The sequence below is a fragment of the Bos javanicus genome, chromosome 4 (genome assembly GCF_032452875.1).
Source record: "Bos javanicus breed banteng chromosome 4, ARS-OSU_banteng_1.0, whole genome shotgun sequence".
NCBI classification, from domain to species: Eukaryota; Metazoa; Chordata; class Mammalia; order Artiodactyla; family Bovidae; genus Bos; species Bos javanicus.
Window position 1 is genome coordinate 11,056,949 of NC_083871.1, and position 20,611 is coordinate 11,077,559.

The following is a 20,611-nucleotide window of genomic DNA, read 5'->3' on the forward strand; positions in this document are numbered from 1 at the left end:
GACCATTAAAAACAAACAGAAATCCTAGCATTGCAGAACACAATGATTAAATTGAAGAATTCAATAGAAAGCTTCAATAGCGGACTCATCCAAGCAAAAGAATCAGTGAACTTGTGAAGACAATACATTTGAAATTTTCCATTCAGAAGAGCAAAAAAAAAAAAAAGAAAAAGAAAAAAAAAAGAATGATAAAGTGAAAAAAAAGCCTATGTGCATTATCGGATACCATCAAATGTAACAATCCATTCATTGTTGGAATCCAAAGAGAAGAGAGGAAGAAAAAGGCAGAAGGTTTATTTAATGAAATCATGGCTGATACGACCCAGCAATCCCACTGCTGGGCATACACACTGAGGAAACCAGAATTGAAATAGACATGTGTACCCCAATGTTCATTGCAGCACTGTTTACAATAAGCTAGGACATGGAAGCAACCTAGATGTCCACTGGCAGATGAATGGATAAGAAACTTGTGCTACATATACACAATGGAGTATTACTCAACTATAAAAAAGAACGCATTTGAGTCAGTTCTAATGAGGTGGATGGAACTGGAGCCTATTACACAGAGTGAAGTAAGACAGAAAGAAAAACACCAATACAGAATATTAACACATATATATGGAATTTAGAAAGATGGTAATGACAATCTTATATGCAAGACAGCAAAAGAGACACAGATGTAAAGAACAGACTTTTGGACTCTGTGGGACTCTGAGGGTGGGATGATTTGAGAAAATAGCATTGAAACATGTATATTACCATATGTGAAATAGATCGCCAGTCCAATTTCAATGCATGAAACAGGGCACTGAAAGCCAGAGCACTGGGACAACCCGGAGGGATGGAGTGGGGAGAGAGACATGAGGGGGAGTTTGAGAAGGGGGGACACATGTACATCCATGGCTGATTCATGTCAATGTATGGCAAAAACCACCACAATATTGTAAAGTAATTAGCCTCCAATTAAAAAAAAAAAAGTCATGTCTGTGAACTTCCCAGTTGTTTGTGGGGGTGGGGGGGAGGGGTAGAGATTTGGACATTGAAGTTCCTGAAGCTCATAGATTTCCCCAAGAGTTCTGATACAAAAAGATCTTCTCTAAAACACATAATAAGACTAAAATCAAAGACAAAGAATTTTAAAGGCATCAAGAGAAAAAAAATCCCACCTACACGGGAACCCACATAAGACTATCAACAGATTTCTCAGCAGAAATCTTACAGGCCAGTAGAGAGTGGGATGACATATTCAAAGTGCTAAAAGACAAGCGTTAACCATGAATACTTAAGAAACTTTCAAGTTGTCCTTCAGAAATGAAGGAGAGATAAGGACTTTCCCAGACCAAAACAAATAAACTGTAGAGTTAGTCACCACTAAACCTATCTTACAAGAAATGCTAAAGGGAGGCCTTGGAGTTGTAACAAAAATACGCTGACAAATGAAAAGAATATGGAAGTATGACACTTACTGTAATGGTGAAAATATAGTCAAATCCAGAACATGCTAGTACTGTAATGGTGGTAGATAAATCACTTTTAACTCTGATGTAAAAGTAAAAGACAAAAGTACTAAAAAATAACTGTGAGTAAAATAATGTGTTTATGGATACAATATGAATAAAAGATGTAAACTGTGGCATTAATAACACAAAATGTGGAGGGAGAAGTTAAAGGGTAGAGTTTTTGTATGTGGGTGAAGTTGTTATAAACTTAAAATAGACTGTTATATCTATAGGATAAATAATGTAAAGCTTCATGATTACTACAAGTAAAAAACCCATAGTAGATATACAAAGGGCTTCCCAGGTGGTATTAGTGGTAAAGAACCTGTCTGCCAATGCAGGAGACTTAAGAGACTTGGGTTTGGTCCCTGGGTCAGGAAGATCCCTTGGAGGAGGGCATGGCAACCTACTCCAGTACTCTTGCCTGGAGAATCCCAGGGACGGGGGAACCTGGCAGGCTACAGTCCATAGGGTTGCAGAGTTGGACATGACTGAAGAACTTAGCACACAAGCATGCACAGATATACAAAACATAAAAAGAAAGGGGTCAAAGCATACCTCTACAAAAAGTCATCAAATCACACAGGAAGACAGCAAGAGAGGAAGGAAGGAAGAAACAAAGGAATTACAAAACAGCCAGAAAACAACAAACAGAACGGCAACAGCAAATCCTGTGTGCATGTGTGCACAGTCACTCAGTCGTGTCTGACTCTTTGCAACCCCAAGGGCTGTAGACCTCTAGGCTCCTCTGTCCATGAGATATTCCAGGCAAGAATATTGGAGTAGGTTACCATTGCCTGCTCCAGGAGATCTTCCTGACCCTGGGATCAAATTCATGTCTCTTGCATCTCCTGGAGAGATTCTTTACCTCTTTACCTATCAATAATTACTTTTAAATATGAAAGAATTAAATTATCCAATCAAAAGATATAGTGTGTCTGAATGGATTAAAAAAAAAATCAGATCTGACAGTGATATGCTGTCTTTTCAAGAGACTCATTTTAGACTTAAGGACATACATGCAGTGAAAGTGAAGGGATGGAAAGACATATTCCAGGCAAATAGCAACGAGAAGAAGGCAGGAGTTGTTATAATTAGACAAGATGGACTTTAAGTCAAAATGGTCAAAAGAGACAAAGAAAGTTACTATATAATGATAAAGCAGTCAATTCATCAAGATGATAATATATAATGCACCAAAATTTAGGTACTTCAGTGTACCTAAAAATAAAGCAAGTATTAGTAAAACTAAATGGGAGGAATAGACATATACAATAATAGTAGGTGACTTCAATATCCCAGTTTTAACAATGGATAGATCATTCAGACAAAATATCTATCAGGAAACAGCATACCTAAACAACACCATGGGTCAGATGGATCTAACAGACATATTCAGTACATTCCATCCAAGAGCAACAGCATACACATTCTTTCAACGTACACATGGAACATTTTCCAGGATAGATCTTACATTAGTTCACATGAGAAGTCTTAACAAATTTAAGAAGCTTGAAGTCCACATCAAGTGTCTTTTCTGACCACAATGAAATGAAACTAGAAATCAATAATAGAAGGAAAGTTGTATAATTCATAAATATGTGGAAGTTAAATAACATACTTCTGACCAACCATTTGGTCAAAGAATAAGTCAAAAGGGATATCAAAAAATATCTCAAGACAAATAAAAGTGGAAACACAACACACCAAAACTTATGAGATGCAGCACAAACAGTTCTAAGAGAATAGTTAATAGTGACAAAGGCCTACATTATGAAAGATCGCAAATAAGCAGCCCAATGTTATACCTCAAGGACAAACTCAACCTAAAGTTCACAGAAGGAATGAAATAATAAAATCAGAGAAGGAATAAGTGAAATAGAAACTAGAAGAACCATGGAAAAAGTCATATTTTCCCACTGCCAGACCTCTGGACTGGAAGGACTGATGTGGGGCTCAGAATCTCACTCCCATGAGAAAACCTGTGTAATATAATTATTCTCTTATCTGTGTGTCACCCACCTGGGGGGATAGGCTTTAGTTGTTATATCTTTAGTTGTAGAGGATCTTCTCTCGTAGGTTTCAGTGTTTTTCAATGACAGTTGTTCTGCAGATAGTTCTTCAGATGGTGATTTGGGTGTGTTCAGGAGGTGAGCTTAGGGTCCTTCTACTCCACTATATTCAAAAGAAGATCTTTGCGTCAATACCAGGTTTCTTAAAAATAGTTTGTATCTCGAAGCAGCAGGGCATGAAGGAAATAACACTGCAAAGAGAAAAGAAGACCAGCCAAATCAGTGACGGAGCCATCAATCTTCTCTTGCTACTAAGAGCTATTGTTTTGTAACATAAACAAAATTGACAAACCTTGAGCTAGACTCAGAAACAAGTAGAGAAAACTCAAATATATAAAGTTACAAATGAAAGAGAGATGTTACAACTGATATCACAGAAATGCAGAGAATATTAAGAGACCACTGTGAACATTTATATGCCCCAAATTGGACAATGTAGAATAAACAAATAAATTCTTAGAAACATACAGACCATCAAGACTGAATCATGAATAAAGAATCTGAACAGACCAATGAGTAAGGAGTTTGAATTAGTAACTGAAACCTCCCAGACCAATAATGAGTAAGCAGTTTGGACTGGTAATTGAAACCTCACCAAAAAGGAAAAATCTCACACCTCATGGCTTCACCAGTGAATTCTGCCAAATATTTAAAGAAGAATTAATGTTAATTCTTCTTAAATTCTTCCAGAAAACAGAAAAGGAGGGAACAGTTATAAGTATGTTTTATGAGGCCAGCCTAATGATGATACCAAGGCCACTTAAGGACAATACAAGAAAAAAGAAATTATAGACCAATATCACTGATGAACATACATGTTAAGAATCATCAACAAAATACAAACAAATGTAACTCAACAGAACATTATAAGCATTATAAAGATCATATACCATAATCAAATGGGATTTATCTCTGGGATGGAAGAATGGTTCAAGATATGCAAATCAATAAATGCAACATACCACATTAAAAGAATGAAGGATAAAAACCATATGATCATCTCAATAGATCCAGAAAGAGTATTTGATGAAATTCTTTACTTGTACTATATGATAAAAATTCAACAAATTTGGTATAGAAGTGTTGGGGGTTATTACCTAAATGCAACAAAGGCCATATATGACAAGCGCATGGCTAACATCATACTCAGTAGTGAAAAACTGAATGCTTTTCCTCTAAGATCAAGACAAGAATTCCCACTCCCAGCACTTTCCTTCTATATAAAACTAAAAGTCCTAGCTAGAGCAATTAGCAGAAAAATAAATAAAGGCCTCCAAACAGGAAAAGGAAGCAGCAAAATTGTTTCTGTTTGCAAAGATATTATACACAGAAAACCTTGTGTGTGTGCTGAGTTGCTCAGCTGTGACTCTTTGAGACCCATGGACTATAGGCCGCCAGACTCCTTTGTCTGTGGGGATTCTCCAAGCAAGAATAATGGAGTGGGTTGCCATGCTCTCCTCTAGGGGGTCTTCCTAACCCAGTGATTGGACCCAGGTCTCCTGCATTGGAGACGGATTCTTTACCATCTAAGCCTCCAGGGAAGCCCATAAAACCTTCAGTTCAGTTCAGTCAGTCAGTCATGTCCCACTCTTTGCGACCCCATGAATCGCAGCACGCCAGGCCTCCCTGTCCATCCCCAACTCCTGGAGTTCACTCAGACTCACATCCATGGAGTCAGTGATGGCGTCCAGCCATCTCATCCTCTGTTGTCCCCTTCTCCTCCTGCCCCCAATCCCTCCCAGCATCAGAGTCTTTTCCAATGAGTCAAGTCTTCGCATGAGGTGGCCAAAGTACTGCAGTTTCAGCTTTAGCATCATTCCTTCCAAAGAACACTCAGGACTGATCTCCTTCAGAATTGACTGGTTGGATCTCCTTGCAGTCCAAGGGACTCTCAAGAGTCTTCTCCAACACCACAGTTCAAAACCATCAATTCTTTGGTGCTCAGCTTTCTTCACAGTCCAACTCTCACATCCATACATGACCACTGGAAAAACCATAGCCTTGACTACACAGACCTTTGTTGGCAAAGTAATGTCTCTGCTTTTCAATATGCTGTCTAGGTTGGTCATAACTTTCCTTCCAAGGAGTAAGTAAAACCTTAGAAACTACCACCAAAAAAAAAAGAGAAAGCCTTTAGAACAACAAAAAAAAAAACAAATTAGGAAAAGGTACAGGATACAAAATCAGTATTAAAAAGCTACATTTCTATACACTAACACTAACTATAAACTATCTGAAAAAAATTAAAATGAGCTCACTTACAGTAGCACAAAAATTACTCAGGGATACATTTAAATAAGGAGGTGAAAGATCCATACACTGAACACTGTGAAACACTGATGAAAGAAACTGAAGAAGACACAAATAAATGGAAAGGTATCCTGTGTTACGAATTAGAAGAATATTATTAAAATGTTTATACTACCCAAATCAATTAGAGATTCAATGCAATAGTTATAAAATTTCGAATGAAATTTTTCACAAAAATACAAAAAAAAAAGCCTAAAATTCATATGGAACTACAAAAGACCCATGAAAAAAGTGATCTTGAGTAGAAAACACAAATTGCTTAAAGACTTAACTCTAAGACCTGAAACCAAAAAACTATAGATGAAAATAGAGGAAAATCTTCTTGACATCAGTCTGAGCAACAAGCTTTGGATATGACCCCAAAAACACAAACAATAGAAGCGGACACAGACAAATGGACTGCAAACTAAAAACTTCTGCACAGCAAAAGGAACAATGCACAGAAGGATAAGGCCCCTATGGAATGAGAGAAAATACTGGCAAACCCTATCTCTTCGGTTCAGTTCAGTCGCTCAGTCACGTCCAGCTCTTTGCGATCCCATGGACTGCAGCACTTCAGGCTTCCCTGTCCTTCACCAACTCCTGGAGTTTGCTCAAACTCATGTCCATTGAGTCGGTGATGTCATCCAACCATCTCATTCTCTGTCGCCCCCTTCTCCTCCAAAATACATAAGGAGCTCAAACCACTCAATAGCAAGAAAACAAACAATCTAATTTGAAAAATAAACTAAGAACCCAAACAGACATTTCTCAAACGAAGACACGCAAATGGCCAACAGATATAGGAAAAAAGTGTTTAACATCACTAATCATCAGGGAAATCAAAATCACAATGAGGTAACCCCGTCACACTTATTAGATGGCTATTATTCAAAACAAAACTGATAGCGAGAGCTGGTGAGGATGTGAAGAAAACACTTGTACATTGCTAGTGGCGATGTAAACTGGTACAGCCATTATGGAAAACAGTATGGAGATTCCTCAAAAAATTAAAAACAGAATTACTCTGTGATCCAGCAATCTCACTTCTGACTATATGTCAGAAAGAAATGAAATAAGTATTTTGAAGGGACAGTTGCATGCCCACATGCACTGTAGCAAATAAACATATTTACAGTAGCTATGAGAAAGAAGGAAATCCTTCTATTTGTGACAATATAGATGAAACTGAAGGACATTATGCTAAGCGAAATAAGACAGAAAGAGAAAGACAATTACTGTATGAGCTCACTTATATGTGGAATCTAAGAAAACAACCACTTCCCCTTCAAAGTTGAACTCAGACAACAGAGGTTACCAGGTGCTGGAGTGGGGAAGGGGATGGAAAAACTGAAAGTGAGGGGAAGGAAAACCATATTCTGCACAAATTGAAACAAGAAAAGCTGGAGTAGCAATACTTTTATCAGATAAAATATACTTTAAAAGAAAGACTATAACAAATGACAAGAAATAAAGAACAGTGCATAAAGATAAATCAATACAACAAGAAGAGGTAACAATTGAAAATATAGATACACCCAACATGAAAACAAAGTGTTAGTCGCTCAGTCATGTCTGACTCTTTGCGACTCCATGGACTGTAGCCTGCCAGGGTCCTCTGTCCGTGGAATTCTCCAGGCAAGAATACTGGAGTGGGTAGCCATTCCCTTTTCCAGGGCATCTTCCTGACCCAAGGATCGAACCTGGGTCTCCTACATTGTAGGTGGATTCTTTACGCCTGAGTCACTAGGGAAGCCCAACATAGGAACGAACACCTAAATACATGCAGCAAATATTAACAAACATAAAGCAAGAAATTGAAACTCATACAACAGTATTATGGGACTTTGGCATTCCACTTATATCAGTGGACAGATTATCCAGACAGAATATCAATAAAGAAACACTGGCCTTAAACAATACACTAGATGGGAAAGGATCATAAATATGATCAAGTGGGATTTATCCCAGCAATGCAGGAATGGTTCAAAATCTGTAAATCAATCAATGTGAAAGATCATATTAACAAGTTGAATAATAAAAATGATCTGATCAACTCAAAAGATTCAATAAAAGTTTTTGACAATCCATTTATGATTAAAAAAACTCTCAATATAGTGGGCGTGGATGGAACGTGTGCCGTGCTTAGTCGCTCAGTCATGTCCGACTGTCTGCGACCCCATGGACTGTAGCCCACCAGGCTGCTCTGTCCATGGAAATCTCTAGGCAAAAGTACTGGAGTGGGTTGCCATGCCCTCCTCCAGGGGATCTTCCCGACCCAGGGAACATATATCAACATAATAAGAACCATATATAACAAACCTACAGTCAACATCAAACTAGTAGTGAAAAGCTGAAAGCATTCCCTCTAAGATGAGGAATAAGACAAGGATGCCTACTCTTGCTACTTTTATTTAACATAGCATTGGAAATACTAGTGACGGCAATTAAACAAGAAAAAGAAACAAAAGTCATCCAAACTGGATATGAAGAAGTAAGACTGTCCTTTGAATTCTACCCACATAACACTATGTATAGAAGATAACATAACACTATGTATAGAAGATAACATAACACTATGTATAGAAGATAACATAACACTATGTATGCTGCGGCTGCTAAGTCACCTCAGTCGTGTCCGACTCTGTGCGACCCCATAGACGGCAGCCCACCAGGCTCTGCCGTCCCCAGGATTCTCCAGGCAAGAACACTGGAGTGGGTTGCCATTTACTTCTCCAATGCAGGAAAGTGAGAAGTGAAAGTGAAGTCGCTCAGTCGTGTCCGACTCTTAGCCACCCCATGGACTGCAGCCCACCAGGCTCCTCCGTCCATGGGATTTTCCAGGCAAGACTGCTGGAGTGGGGTGCCATTGCCTTCTCCAATACTGTGTATAGAAGAAGCTAAAATGCCACCAGAAAAACTATTAGAACTAATAAATGAATTCAGTAAAATTGCAGGATGTAAAATTAATATACGGAAATCTGTTGTGTTTCTATATATTAACAACAGACTATCAGAAGAGAAATAAAGAAAACAATCGCATTTATACTTGCATCAAAAATAATAAATGGGTAGGAATAAATCTAAGGAGGTAAAAGACCTGTACTCTGGGAACCAAGTGACACTGATCCAACAAAACGGATGGAGAGATAGAGCGTGTCCATGTGCTGGAAGAATTTATGTTGTTAAAATGGCCATACGACCCAAGGCAATCGACAGACTCAATGCAATCCCTATCAAAATAGCAAAGGCATTTTTCACAGAGCTAGAACAAATAGTTCTAAAATTTGTATGGAACCATAAAAGACCCGGAAGTATTTTTCTCTAATATAGTAAGTAGGAAGAAGAAAACACAGACATTTGAATGTTTCCTACACCGAAATACATGATTTTCCCGTTGCATATGCAGATGAAATTTGCAAAAATAATTTTTCAATTCTATATACTTTACTAAAACTGTCCCTAAAATTTGGTTCTGAGCTTTTTAGCAACTAGTATTTAAAAAAGGAACTTGTTAATTGATTGTTAGTTGATTGATCAAACACATATATATTTATCAGCTGTAGGGTTAACTTTAGGGCTGGTTCGTTTTTCTAAAGGAAAAGGAAATTGAAGAGTAGGGTTTTAATCAGAACTGTATTTCCCTCACCCTCTGGTACTACCTTGTTCCTTATTTTGAAGAAAATCAGACATGAACCCAAGATTTCTATCAGGAAAGAGGAAGGCTGTTATAATTTCAAGTAGTTTGTCTTCCTGTAGTCTGTCTACAACTCGAGCACTATTTCTGTCTCTGTCTGTTTATAATACATATCATCTGACACTAATATCTGAAGATTTATCAGGGAGTTTTATTTTCTGGCAACTCCTTAGAGTAGATTTGTAGAAAGTACATTTTTAAAATTTCATTATAGGTTCTTTTTGAAGATGCTGCTAATGCCATGGGGGAGTTAATCAATAAAAATACCTCTAAAGGAAAAGTGCCTTTAGTTTTCAACTGCATCTTTTATGGAATGTTGTGACTCCTTTTCAATTAATATAAAGCACACAGTGTCACAACAGTGAACAGTCTAGGCTAAAAAAAATTTAGGCTTAAAATATTATTTTTTGGAATATATTTCAATTTTCTAATTGAGAAGTAGATTCCTTCCTACTCAATAAAATGATGCTATAGATAGTAATAATACTGTTAATAAGCCCAATAGATATTGTACTCACCCAGGTTTTTCTTGCAAAGTTCTTCTACGTAAATGACAGGAAAAACATGTATTTCGGTGTAGGAGGCATTCAAATGTCTGTGTTTTCTTCTTACTGCTAGGTTACAGAAAAATACTTTTTTTTTCTAGTCAGGTTTTTTTGCACTTTTCTCCTCTGCTTCCACTTCAGTCTGAGCTCTAATTGGCTCAGAAATGGCAGTATTTCTCAGTATGGGTGTGCCGAAACTGGAAGGTGGGGAGAAGGAAGTCTGCAGATTTGATTTCAGTTTCGTTTCTTGAGATCTGCAGTTACTGTGACTTTTTTCTCTCTCTGAAAGGAGTCCTTCAGTAAACCATTACTCATCCACCTTTCTGGTGTGTGTGGTTAGAATTCAAAGGTTAAAATCTACTCTTTGCTTGAGACTTTTGAGGGCTGCCAAGAGCCCAGAGCTTGAGTAGGACTTTAAGCTGGCATTTCACTGATTTTCTTGGGTGCACTATCCACCTGTCTCTGTTTTCCCAAAGAGAATGTAAAGGAGTGGCTTCCATGGCCTTTTTGGAGCTCCTAGGGACTTCCCAGGTGGTACTAGTGGTAAAGAACCCACCTACAAAGCAGGAGACAAGAGATGTGGTTAGATCCCTAAGCGGAGAAGATCCCTTGGAGGAGGAAATGGCAGCCCACTCCAATATTCTTGCCTGGAGAAGCTCATGGACAGAAGAGCCTGGTCAGTTACAGTCCATGGGGTCCCAAAGAGCTGGACGTGAATAAGCGACTCAGCACGTTCATGTTCACATGAATGCCAAAGCCCTCCAGGTTAGTTCTGCAGAGCGGACCAGGGTAAGGCAGGGCCCCCTGCTGGGATTCATCTTTTCTAACGTCTGACTCAGTGACAGGCACAGAACTGCCTGAGAGTGGCAAAGATAGTTAGCCTTTAAAAAATTAAAAGCAAGTGGCACGGCTTTCTTGGAGGCTCAGTGGTAAAGAATCCACCTGTCAATGCAGGAGACACAGTTTTGACCCCTGGTCTGGGAAGATTCCCCACACTGCAGAGCAACTAAGCCCGTGAGCTACAACTACTGAGCCCACATTCTGCAACCGCTGAAGCCCGCGTGCCCCAGAGCCTGCGCTCCGCAACAAGAGAGGCCACCACAATGAGAAGCCGGAGAGCCTCAACTAGAGAGAGTAGCCCCGGCTCATGGTGACTAGAGAACAGGTGCACAGCAATGAAGACCCAGTGTAACCAAAGACAAATAAAAATTCTAAAAAGCAAAAAAAAAAAAAAAAAATTAATAGCAAGTGTTAACATGTATTATGTGAACTCAATTAGCTCTTGGCTTCCACAGACTGGCTTCATATGTTTTTTAAGCATTTATTGGGCATAATGTATGTACGGACACTGTTGTGCTTTCTACCACTTATTTCCTCTTCACCGCAATCCTCTGAGGTAGATGCTATTATTATTTCCATTTTACAGCCGAAGAAACTGAGGCACAAACTGTTACATAATCTCTCTCTCCCCTCTTGCCTCCCTCCTCCTTTCTCTCCAATATGTGCTACTGGTTTTGCTTCTCTAGAGAACCTTGCCTAACACAAAGAGGTTGCAAAAATTAACTGATGCTCTGCTCTCCATACTCAGTTTTATTCCCCTGGCTTGTCTCATTGCTCAGATTCCCTGTGAGGCCAGGTTTCAGTTCTTCAGCAATCCTTCTCATCTATCCTGTGTCTCTCTCCTCATGCTGCCTCTCTGACTACCCAGACAGTGCTTCTCCAATTCTTTATTAGACTGTTTCCCCCTTAAGGAGGAGGATTTCAAAATAGTTGTCCTCACCCTTGAAATTGTACTATTACAGATATACTGCATGAATGTATGTATATCTGTGCCCTATACATAAACAAGGGCATCAAAGGTCATCAGGGAACTGCAAATTCAAACAATGAAATACACACCTATTAGAATGGCTGAAATCCGCTACCACCACCAAAGGCTAGTGAGGATGTTAGAGCAATAGGAACTCTCGTTTATTGCTAGTGGGAATGCAAAATGGTGCAGCCATTTTGGAAGACAGCTTAATGGTCTCTTACAAAACTAAACCTTCCTTTACCATATGATCCAGCAATCACATTCCTTGGTATTTGCCCAGAGGAGTTGAAAACTTGTGTCTACAAAAACACCTGTACACAAAAGCTTATAGCAGCTTTGTGTATAAATGCCAAAGCTTGGAAGCAACCAAGATATCCTTTAGTATGGTGAATGGATAAATAAACTGGTACAACCAGACAATGGAATCTTCATTCAGTGCTGAAAAGAAGTGAGCTGTCAAGCAATAAAAAGATATGAAGGAAACTTAAATGCATATTACTTAGTGAAAGTAGTTAATCTGAACAGGCTACATACTATATGATTCCAACTATATTATATTCTGGAAAAGGCAAAACTTTGGAGACAGCAAAAAGATCAGTGTTTGCCAGGAGTTTGGGAGGAGTGAGGAATAAATTGGTGGAGCATAGGGGATTTTTATGACAACTAAATTATTCTATATGACACTATAATGGTTGATATATGCCATTACATACGTATTTGCCAAAACCCATGGAAGATACAACAGCAAGACTGAACCATAAGCTGAACTACGGAGTGTGGGTGATGATGTGTTAATGTAAGTTCATCAATTGTAACAAATGGGCTACCCCGGTGAGGGATGTTGATAGTGGGGGAGGTTGTATTAATATATATGTGAGGGCAGAGGGTAGTTGGGAAATCTCTGTATCTTCTCAATTTTGCTATGAACCAAAAACTGCTCTAAAAATGTGGTCTATTTTAAAGAAAGGCCTGATTTTTTTAAAATTTATTTCTTTTTTTTTTTGCTTCTAAGAAGCAGTTTTTACTCCTTGGAGGTAAGTTGAGAATGCATGACTAGATGTGCATGTACTGTTTGCCTGGATTCCTCCTTACTTCACCCACCCTGTTGGTTCAGTCCTGCTATTGCATATGAAGTTCTTGGGCCAACTGTTTCCTCAAACAGTCCTGTAGAAAACGGAACCAGTTATGTCTGTCCACCTGAGGGGGTAGACTCTGCCAGTGAATTCTGATGTTTTCCAGCTCCTCCTCTTCTTCTGAGCTTTAAGATCTCAGTCTGGTTCTTCAACCATCAGCCCTTTCCTGCTGGGAGTCAGCCTCTGAATAATTCTGGGATGTGACCTGTCTCACTGGTGGTCATGATCTATATTTGAGAGGAATTCTTTGCTATAGATTGGGGGAAGTTCCTTCTCCCTTCCAGGCCTTCTTTTAAACTCTGTTGGAGTGAGATTTTGTTATCTTTAAAATTTTATTTCAATAATTCAAAGACTGAGGATCCCTTTAAGAGTGTTCAAAGTTAAGCTCCCTGGATACTATCTGATCAGGGTTTCTCTTTTAACTCATTTGGGGTGCTTATGCACTAATAAAATTATTATAATTGAGCAAGCACAGAAAAATTGATCATGATCTAGAAATGCTCTATAGAATAGCTCATGCTTTAATTCCATGCTCTTGTTTTTATATAAAATTTCTCTTAGGAACAAAACCTCCAAAAGTTTTACATTTGATCATGTTCCTCTTTCTCTCAGATGAAGGAAGTATTACAATACCAAGAAGCCTCTTAGCTCATGAGACAGGATTTTTGCAAGCATCCAGAATACATTACCCTTGTTGTCACTGATTCAGAGTAATTAGGACTGAGAGTCATTTGGGGGTGGGGAGTGTTTTTTGTTATTGTTTAAAAACTTTTAGGGCTTCCCTTGTGGCTCAGTTGGTAAAGAAGCAGCCTGCAGTGCAGGAGACCTGGGTTCAATCCTTGGGTTGGGAAGATCCCCTGGAGAGGGGAACAGTTACTCACTCTAGTATTCTGGCCTGGAGAATTCCATGGACTAAGCAAGAGAGTTCCAGAAAAACATCTACTTCTGCTTTATTGACTATGCCAAAGCCTTTGATTGTGTGGATCACAATAAACTGTGGAAAATTCTGAAAGAGATGGGAATACCAGACCACCTGACCTGCCTCTTGAGAAACCTATATGCAGGTCAGGAAGCAACAGTTAGAACTGGACATGAAACAACAGACTGGTTCCAAATAGGAAAAGGAGTATGTCAAGGCTGTATGTTGTCACACTGCTGATTTAACTTCTATGCAGAGTACATCATGAGAAACGCTGGGCTGGAAGAAGCACAAGCTGGAATCAAGATTGCTGGGAGAAATATCAATAACCTCAGATATGCAGATGACACCATCCTTATGGAAGAAAGTGAAGAGGAACTAAAAAGCCTCTTGATGAAAGTGAAAGAGGAGAGTGAAAAAGTTGGCTTAAAGCTCAACACTCAGAAAACTAAGATCATGGCATCTGGTCCCATCACTTCATGGGACATAGATGGGGAAACAGTGGAAACAGTGCCTGACTTTATTTTGGGGGGCTCCAAAATCACTGCAGATGGTGACTGTAGCCATGAAATTAAAAGACGCTTACTCCTTGGAAGGAAAGTTATGACCAACCTAGATAGCATATTCAAAAGCAGAGACATTACTTTGCCAACAAAGGTCCATCTAGTCAAGGCTCTGGTTTTTTCAGTGGTCATGTATGGATGTGAGAGTTGGACTGTGAAGAAAGCAAAGCGCCGAAGAATTGATGCTTTTGAACTGTGGTGTTGGAGAAGACCCTTGAGTCCCTTGGACTGCAAGGAGATCCAACCAGTCCATCCTGAAGGAGATCAGCCCAGGGTGTTCTTTGGAAGGAATGATGCTAAAGCTGAAACTCCAGTACTTTGGCCACCTCATGCGAAGAGTTGAGTCATTGGCAAAGACTCTGATGCTGGGAGGGATTGGGGGCAGGAGGAGAAGGGGACGACAGAGGATGAGATGGCTGGATGGCATCACCAACTCAATGGACGTGAGTTTGGGTGAACTCCGGGAGTTGATGATGGACAGGGAGGCCTGGCGTGCTGCGATTCATGGGGTCACAAAGAGTCGGACACGACTGAGTGACTGAACTGAACTGAACAACTTTTAAAAACATGTATTCATTTGTTCTTGGCCGTGCTGAGTCTTTGCTGCGGCGCGTGGGCTTTCTTAGTCGTGGTGCGCAGGTTTCTCACTGCGTGGCTTCTCTTGTTGTGGAGCATGGTCTCTAGGGCACGAGGGCCTAGCAGCTGTGTCTCGCCGGCTCTAGAGTGTGGGCTCAGTAGTTGCGGCGCACGGGCTTAGTTACCCCACGGCATGTGGAGTCTCCCTGGACCAGGGATCAAACCCGTGTTCCCTGCATTGGCAGGTAGATTCTTAACCACTGGACCACCAGGGAAGTCCTAGTATTTTTAAGACAGTAATATTTATAGTATATTTTTCTAATTAAAAGACTAATATGTGTCCAATTAAAAAATCAGAAACATCTAGGAAAAAAAAGATCTACCTGACTTCTATCCCTTGTTCACAGTTATTAACATTTTGGGTATACAAGCTCACTCTTTTATAATCTCTCAGCAAAATATTTGCCAACAGAAGCATGTCATAATATTTTGTTCTCCCACTCATCAAACTATAGCTTCTGTTTCCTCACATCATGAACTAGAGTTTCACAGCACAATTTCTTTGGAAAATTTTAAATACAGAGTCAACAGGACAGCATAATGAAAACGGTATCCGTCACTCAGCTTCAGAGCGATTGACTTTCTGCTATTTTCTCTCTCTTTTTTTACATTCAGTTACTCTTATTTCAGCTATACTTGGTGAGTGAAGTTGCTCAGTCGTGTCCGACTCTTTGCGACCCCGTGGACTGTAGCCCACCAGGCTCCTCCGTCCATGGGATTCTCCAGGCAAGAATACTGGAGTGGGTTGCCATTTGCCCTGAGATAAAACTGGAGTGCACATATATTAAATGTAAATTTTTAACAAACCACCCCAATCTAGACACAGAACATTTCTGTCACCCCCTGTCCCTTCTCAGTCACTACTAACCCCCTCCAGAGGAAACCAGTCTTAGGTGGCGCTAGTGGTAAAGAACCCTCTTGCCAATGCAGAAGATATAAGAGACATGGGTTTGATCCCTGGGTCGGGAAGATCCCCTGGAGGAGGGCATGGCAACCCACTCTAGTTCTCTTGCCTGGAGAGTCCCATGGGCAGAGGAGCCTGGCAGGCTACAGTCCACAGGTCACAGAGTCAGACACTACTGAAGTGACTTGGCACACTCACACACACACACACACACACACACACACAGAGATTAGCTTAACCTTATCTGAGAATTGAAATACTAGAATCATATAGAATATACTCCTCTGTGACTGGCTTCTTTATTCAGTATAATGTCATTGAGATTGGTCTGAATGTTGCCTGCCTCCATAGCTTCTTTCTTTTTATTGTTGAATAGTATTCTGTTTTATTAAAATGCCACATTTTGTTTATCCAATTTTCTTTTAATAGACATTTGAGCTATTTCCATTTTTGGCAGTCACGCAGAAAGCTGCTATGACTATTTCTGCACAAGTCTTATGCAGACATGTATGTTCACTTCTCTTAGGTAAACAGCCCTGGCAAGGAATTGCTCGATCAAATATCAATAGCTGCGTGTTTAACTTTTTAAGAAACTGTCAAGCCTTCATCCAAACTCGTACCAGAAGCAATACTCTTCAAGGCATGGTGAGTCTTCACATCAGATCCCTCTCTCAGTCAAAGTGAAATCAGGAACTGGTGTAATCTCACCCGGTAAGTTTAGGAATAAAGAAATAATGATACTCAGCATATCTGTATCAAGAGTCTGAGACTGCCAAATATCACAATTTTACCCTACCACATCTGTGAGTAAAAAGTGTTTTAGTTTAACTGGTACCCAAACTATATGTACCCAACTATATATAACTGCCTAATATGTTCTCACTGTCTTGCTGCTGCTGCTGCTGCTATTGCTAAGTCGCTTCAGTCGTGTCCGACTCTGTGTGACCCCATAGATGGCAGCCCACCAGCCTCGCCATCCCTGGGATTCTCCAGGCAAGAACACTGGAGTGGGTTGCCATTTCCTTCTCCAATGTGTGAAAGTGAAGTCGCTCAATTGTGTCTGACTCTTTGCGACCCCATGGACTGCAGCCTACCAGGCTCCTAGGTCCATGGGGTTTTCCAGGCAAGAGTACTGGAGTGGGGTGCCATCGCCTTCTCCATCTCACTGTCTTAGGAAGGGTCAAATGTGACACTCAATGTTTATATTTTTACAATAGCTACAAGAAGCATCATTTCAGAACTTATAAGATGAGCCAGCAAAGTCAATCTGCTTTATATATATTGAGTGGACAGATGGAAAGTTAATACAAGTAGTTGAAAGAACAAAATAAAATGACATTATGGATATTATGTCCTACCAGGCAGCTCTTGCTCCTTTGCACACCATGAATATCTTTTAAATAATAGGAGACCATGTGGATATTTCCTATTAACTCTTTATTTCTTACTAATTTCTTCTTTGTGGATGGACTTATAAATTGTGTGCTTGTGTGCCATGACTCATTTGAATGCCGCTTTCCATCTTTCTAAGACTGTAAGAACAAAATTAATCTTCCCATGGCTATTTATATCCAATGCATGTGTTCAGTCTTTTGGACACATGAGGCTCCTTGAAGAGTCGACCGCATTTAGGAACTGGCTTATATCCTATGAGCAATAGATAATCATTGCCAACTGTCCACTGGAAATGCCCCGTTTTCCCACAGAGACTAGGTATGTTTGGACAACATACCTAGTTGTTGGAATAGAGACTGTTCCACATATTGTTTAAAATAAAAAAAAAAAAAAGAAAAGATTGGTTAAACTCAGAGCGCACAGGTACACTTTATTTACTCAAGAGGCTTCCCTGGTGGCTCAGATGGTAAAGCATCTGCCTGTGATGCAGGAGACTCGGGTTCAATCCCTGGGTTGGGAAGATCCCCTGGAGAAGGAAATGGCAACCCACTCCAGTACTCTTGCCTGGAAAATTCCATGGACTGAGGAGCCTGGTAGGCTACAGTCCATGGGGTCGCAAAGAGTCGGACACGACTGAGAGACTTCACTTCACTCAGCTTTAAGCAGAGACCTCTGATGTCTCTTAAAAAATACCTCCCTGGCGGTCCGGTGGTTAGAACTCTGCACTTTCACTGGTGGGGTCTGGGTTCTATCCCTGGTCAGGGAGCTAAGATCTCCAAAGCTGCACGGTGCAGCCAAAAAAATTTTTTCTTCCCCTTTGTTCCATGTCTCTTTTTGGTAACTTAAAATACTATTCACATGATTTAAAATCCCACATTGGGTGTGCATTTCTTATCATAGTTATTTCCACACTAATATACCAGTTATTCCTTCAGAGTGATATCAAACTGACTGTTAAGTTTTTGTCTAATCCAGTCTGTGTTTATTTAGTCAAGTGTTTTGAGGAAATATTGAGAGTATTGTTAATGCTGGGAAATAGAATGATTGTTTGCTAAAGAATTTGCTGATCCAAATAGTCTGTATTTACCTATCCTTCAGAGGTATTGTGATGTGGTTTCACAGTGATTAGTAGAAGCCAACCATGTTTAAAGATATTCTGGCTCTTAGATAGCTCATGCATATTTGGTATTCAGGAATGATATTTATTTTTTCAAATAAAAATGAAAAAATAAAACATTCAAATGGTTTGAAGAAACATTCTGGGGTATAATTTTTTTTTCAATTTATATTTAACTTAGGTATGAGTAATGAACTAAAAAAAAAAACAACTATCTATCCAGTTGTTCCCTTCCTTGTTTCCAGTGTGATAATTAGTTTTCCAACTATTGGAAAAATATTGTTTCTACTTGAAATCATATAAACTGATGTACCTATAACATATCTAAATGTGAAGGTGAGTATTGGAAAAGGGGTAAACAATAGGGTTTGAGAAAACTAAGGTTATATGTTTAGGAGAAGGAGATTGAAATAGACTATTAGTGAATAAAGGACTTTAAACAAAGACTGAAATGGAGTGATAAAGATAGTAACTTAAATTCAAGAAGGTCTTGGCAAACTTGGTAAAACACACCCATCTTAGATCAACAAAGCAATATCCATTTAGTGCTTAACAAAAATAAATTGCCTTCATGACTGAATAAACAAAATGTGGTATATTCATACAATGGAATTTATGTGACAATAAAGAAATGAAATCATGATAATGTAACATGGATGAACCTCGAAAACATTATGCAAAACGAAAGGAGCCATTTACAAATGAACATACATTGTGTGATTCCAGTTATATGAAATGTCCAAAATGGGCAAATCCGTAGAGACAGAGAATAGATTGGTGGTTGCCAAGGGCTAGAGGATAGGGGAAATGGTGACTGACTGCTAACGGGTACAGGATTTTTAAGGGTGTGATGAGAATGTTCTAAAACTGTGCACAACTCTATGGATATACCAAAAACCACTGACCTGTATAACTTAAAAAGAATTTTATAGTATGTGAATGATCTCATTCTAATAAGAGCCTACTAAGTGCCAGATATGTATCAGTAACTTATACTATTCAATTTAATCCTTACCAGATGCTTGCAAACAAAGTTTATTCTCACTTAACAAATGAGAAGACAGAGTTCTAACTCACCTGGGTCACTCGCTCAGTGGAGGACTGGCACTGCTGGGCTTGCATGCTAAGCCTGTCTTCTAAGGACAAGCCTTTTCCATTGGCTGTCCTGCTTCACCCTGTTTCCAGAGTTTTCTACTTTAGATCCTCGGTGAGCTCAACTCAGGGGGTCTCTGCATTGTCCTCTGCTCTTTTAACTGCTCTGGCTGTTCCAGCCAGACAGACCTTACTCTGGAGATGCTCCTATCATTCTCCGCAGACCTGCCCTGCCCAGGCCTGAGGCACTATCTTCTCTTAGCCAGTGTCTCACAGTAAGCTCCTCTGGGTGCCCCCAAAGACTGTAAAGAAAAGTTCTAGGTTTTCTCTCCTGTTTGAGCCAATGATTATAGCATTTGCCTCTGGCCCAGAACACTACAAGAAACAGCCCATGAAGGATTTCCTGCTTACAGGCTATTACTTGCCCGGAGAACCGTGTATGCGCACACTGGCATGTGTATATGTGTGTGTAATGTGGGGATGGTGGGAGTGATCTTTTTTTTTTTTCATCACCTAACAGGGAGACAGGCTCTTTCTTGCTTTCTCCTTCATTGTTTGAATTCTCCCAGGAATTCTATCCAGGGAGATGGGATAGAGTGACTGACATCTGTTCTTCCCAAGCCAGTTTTTTTTTTTTTTTTTTAATTCTTTGAGTTATCTCAAAGCTTCCCCCATTATTCAAAAATGAAGACCCTTTATAACATCAACAAATTTCTCAACTGCCCACTCTTATGATGGGAGCTGAGAAGATACATACTGATTTGAAGCTACTGTATATTTGGTAATGCTTTCACATGAATTTTGCACTCTGTCAATTATATGAGCAACTTATATCACTGATCCATATTTGGTCTGGAGTGATATATTGTACTTAACTCAAGGTGACAATAATTTGAGCAAAAAGGTCTTACAGTGCTTTGATATAACTCCTTGG

At 39.6% G+C, this 20,611-nt stretch overlaps 1 protein-coding gene across 4 annotated transcripts in view; it reads right to left on the bottom strand.

The window, feature by feature from the left end:
- The window catches only part of LOC133245827 (sterile alpha motif domain-containing protein 9-like), a 36,432-nt gene that overhangs the window by 9,284 nt on the left and 6,537 nt on the right, over positions 1-20,611 (bottom strand). Inside the window, exons 1-2 of one of the 4 annotated variants that reach the window (XM_061413445.1) lie at positions 10,079-10,566; positions 3,525-3,677 (exon numbers count right to left, since the gene is read on the bottom strand). Coding sequence is in view for 1 of the 4 variants with exons in the window: in XM_061413442.1 (XP_061269426.1) it covers positions 763-904 (142 nt within the window). In the remaining 3 variants the exon portion in view is untranslated. Of the gene's footprint in view, positions 1-762; positions 1,177-3,524; positions 3,766-10,078; positions 10,567-20,611 lie in introns of those variants that run through there. The other 3 variants (XM_061413443.1, XM_061413444.1, XM_061413442.1) reach the window with 3 other exon arrangements.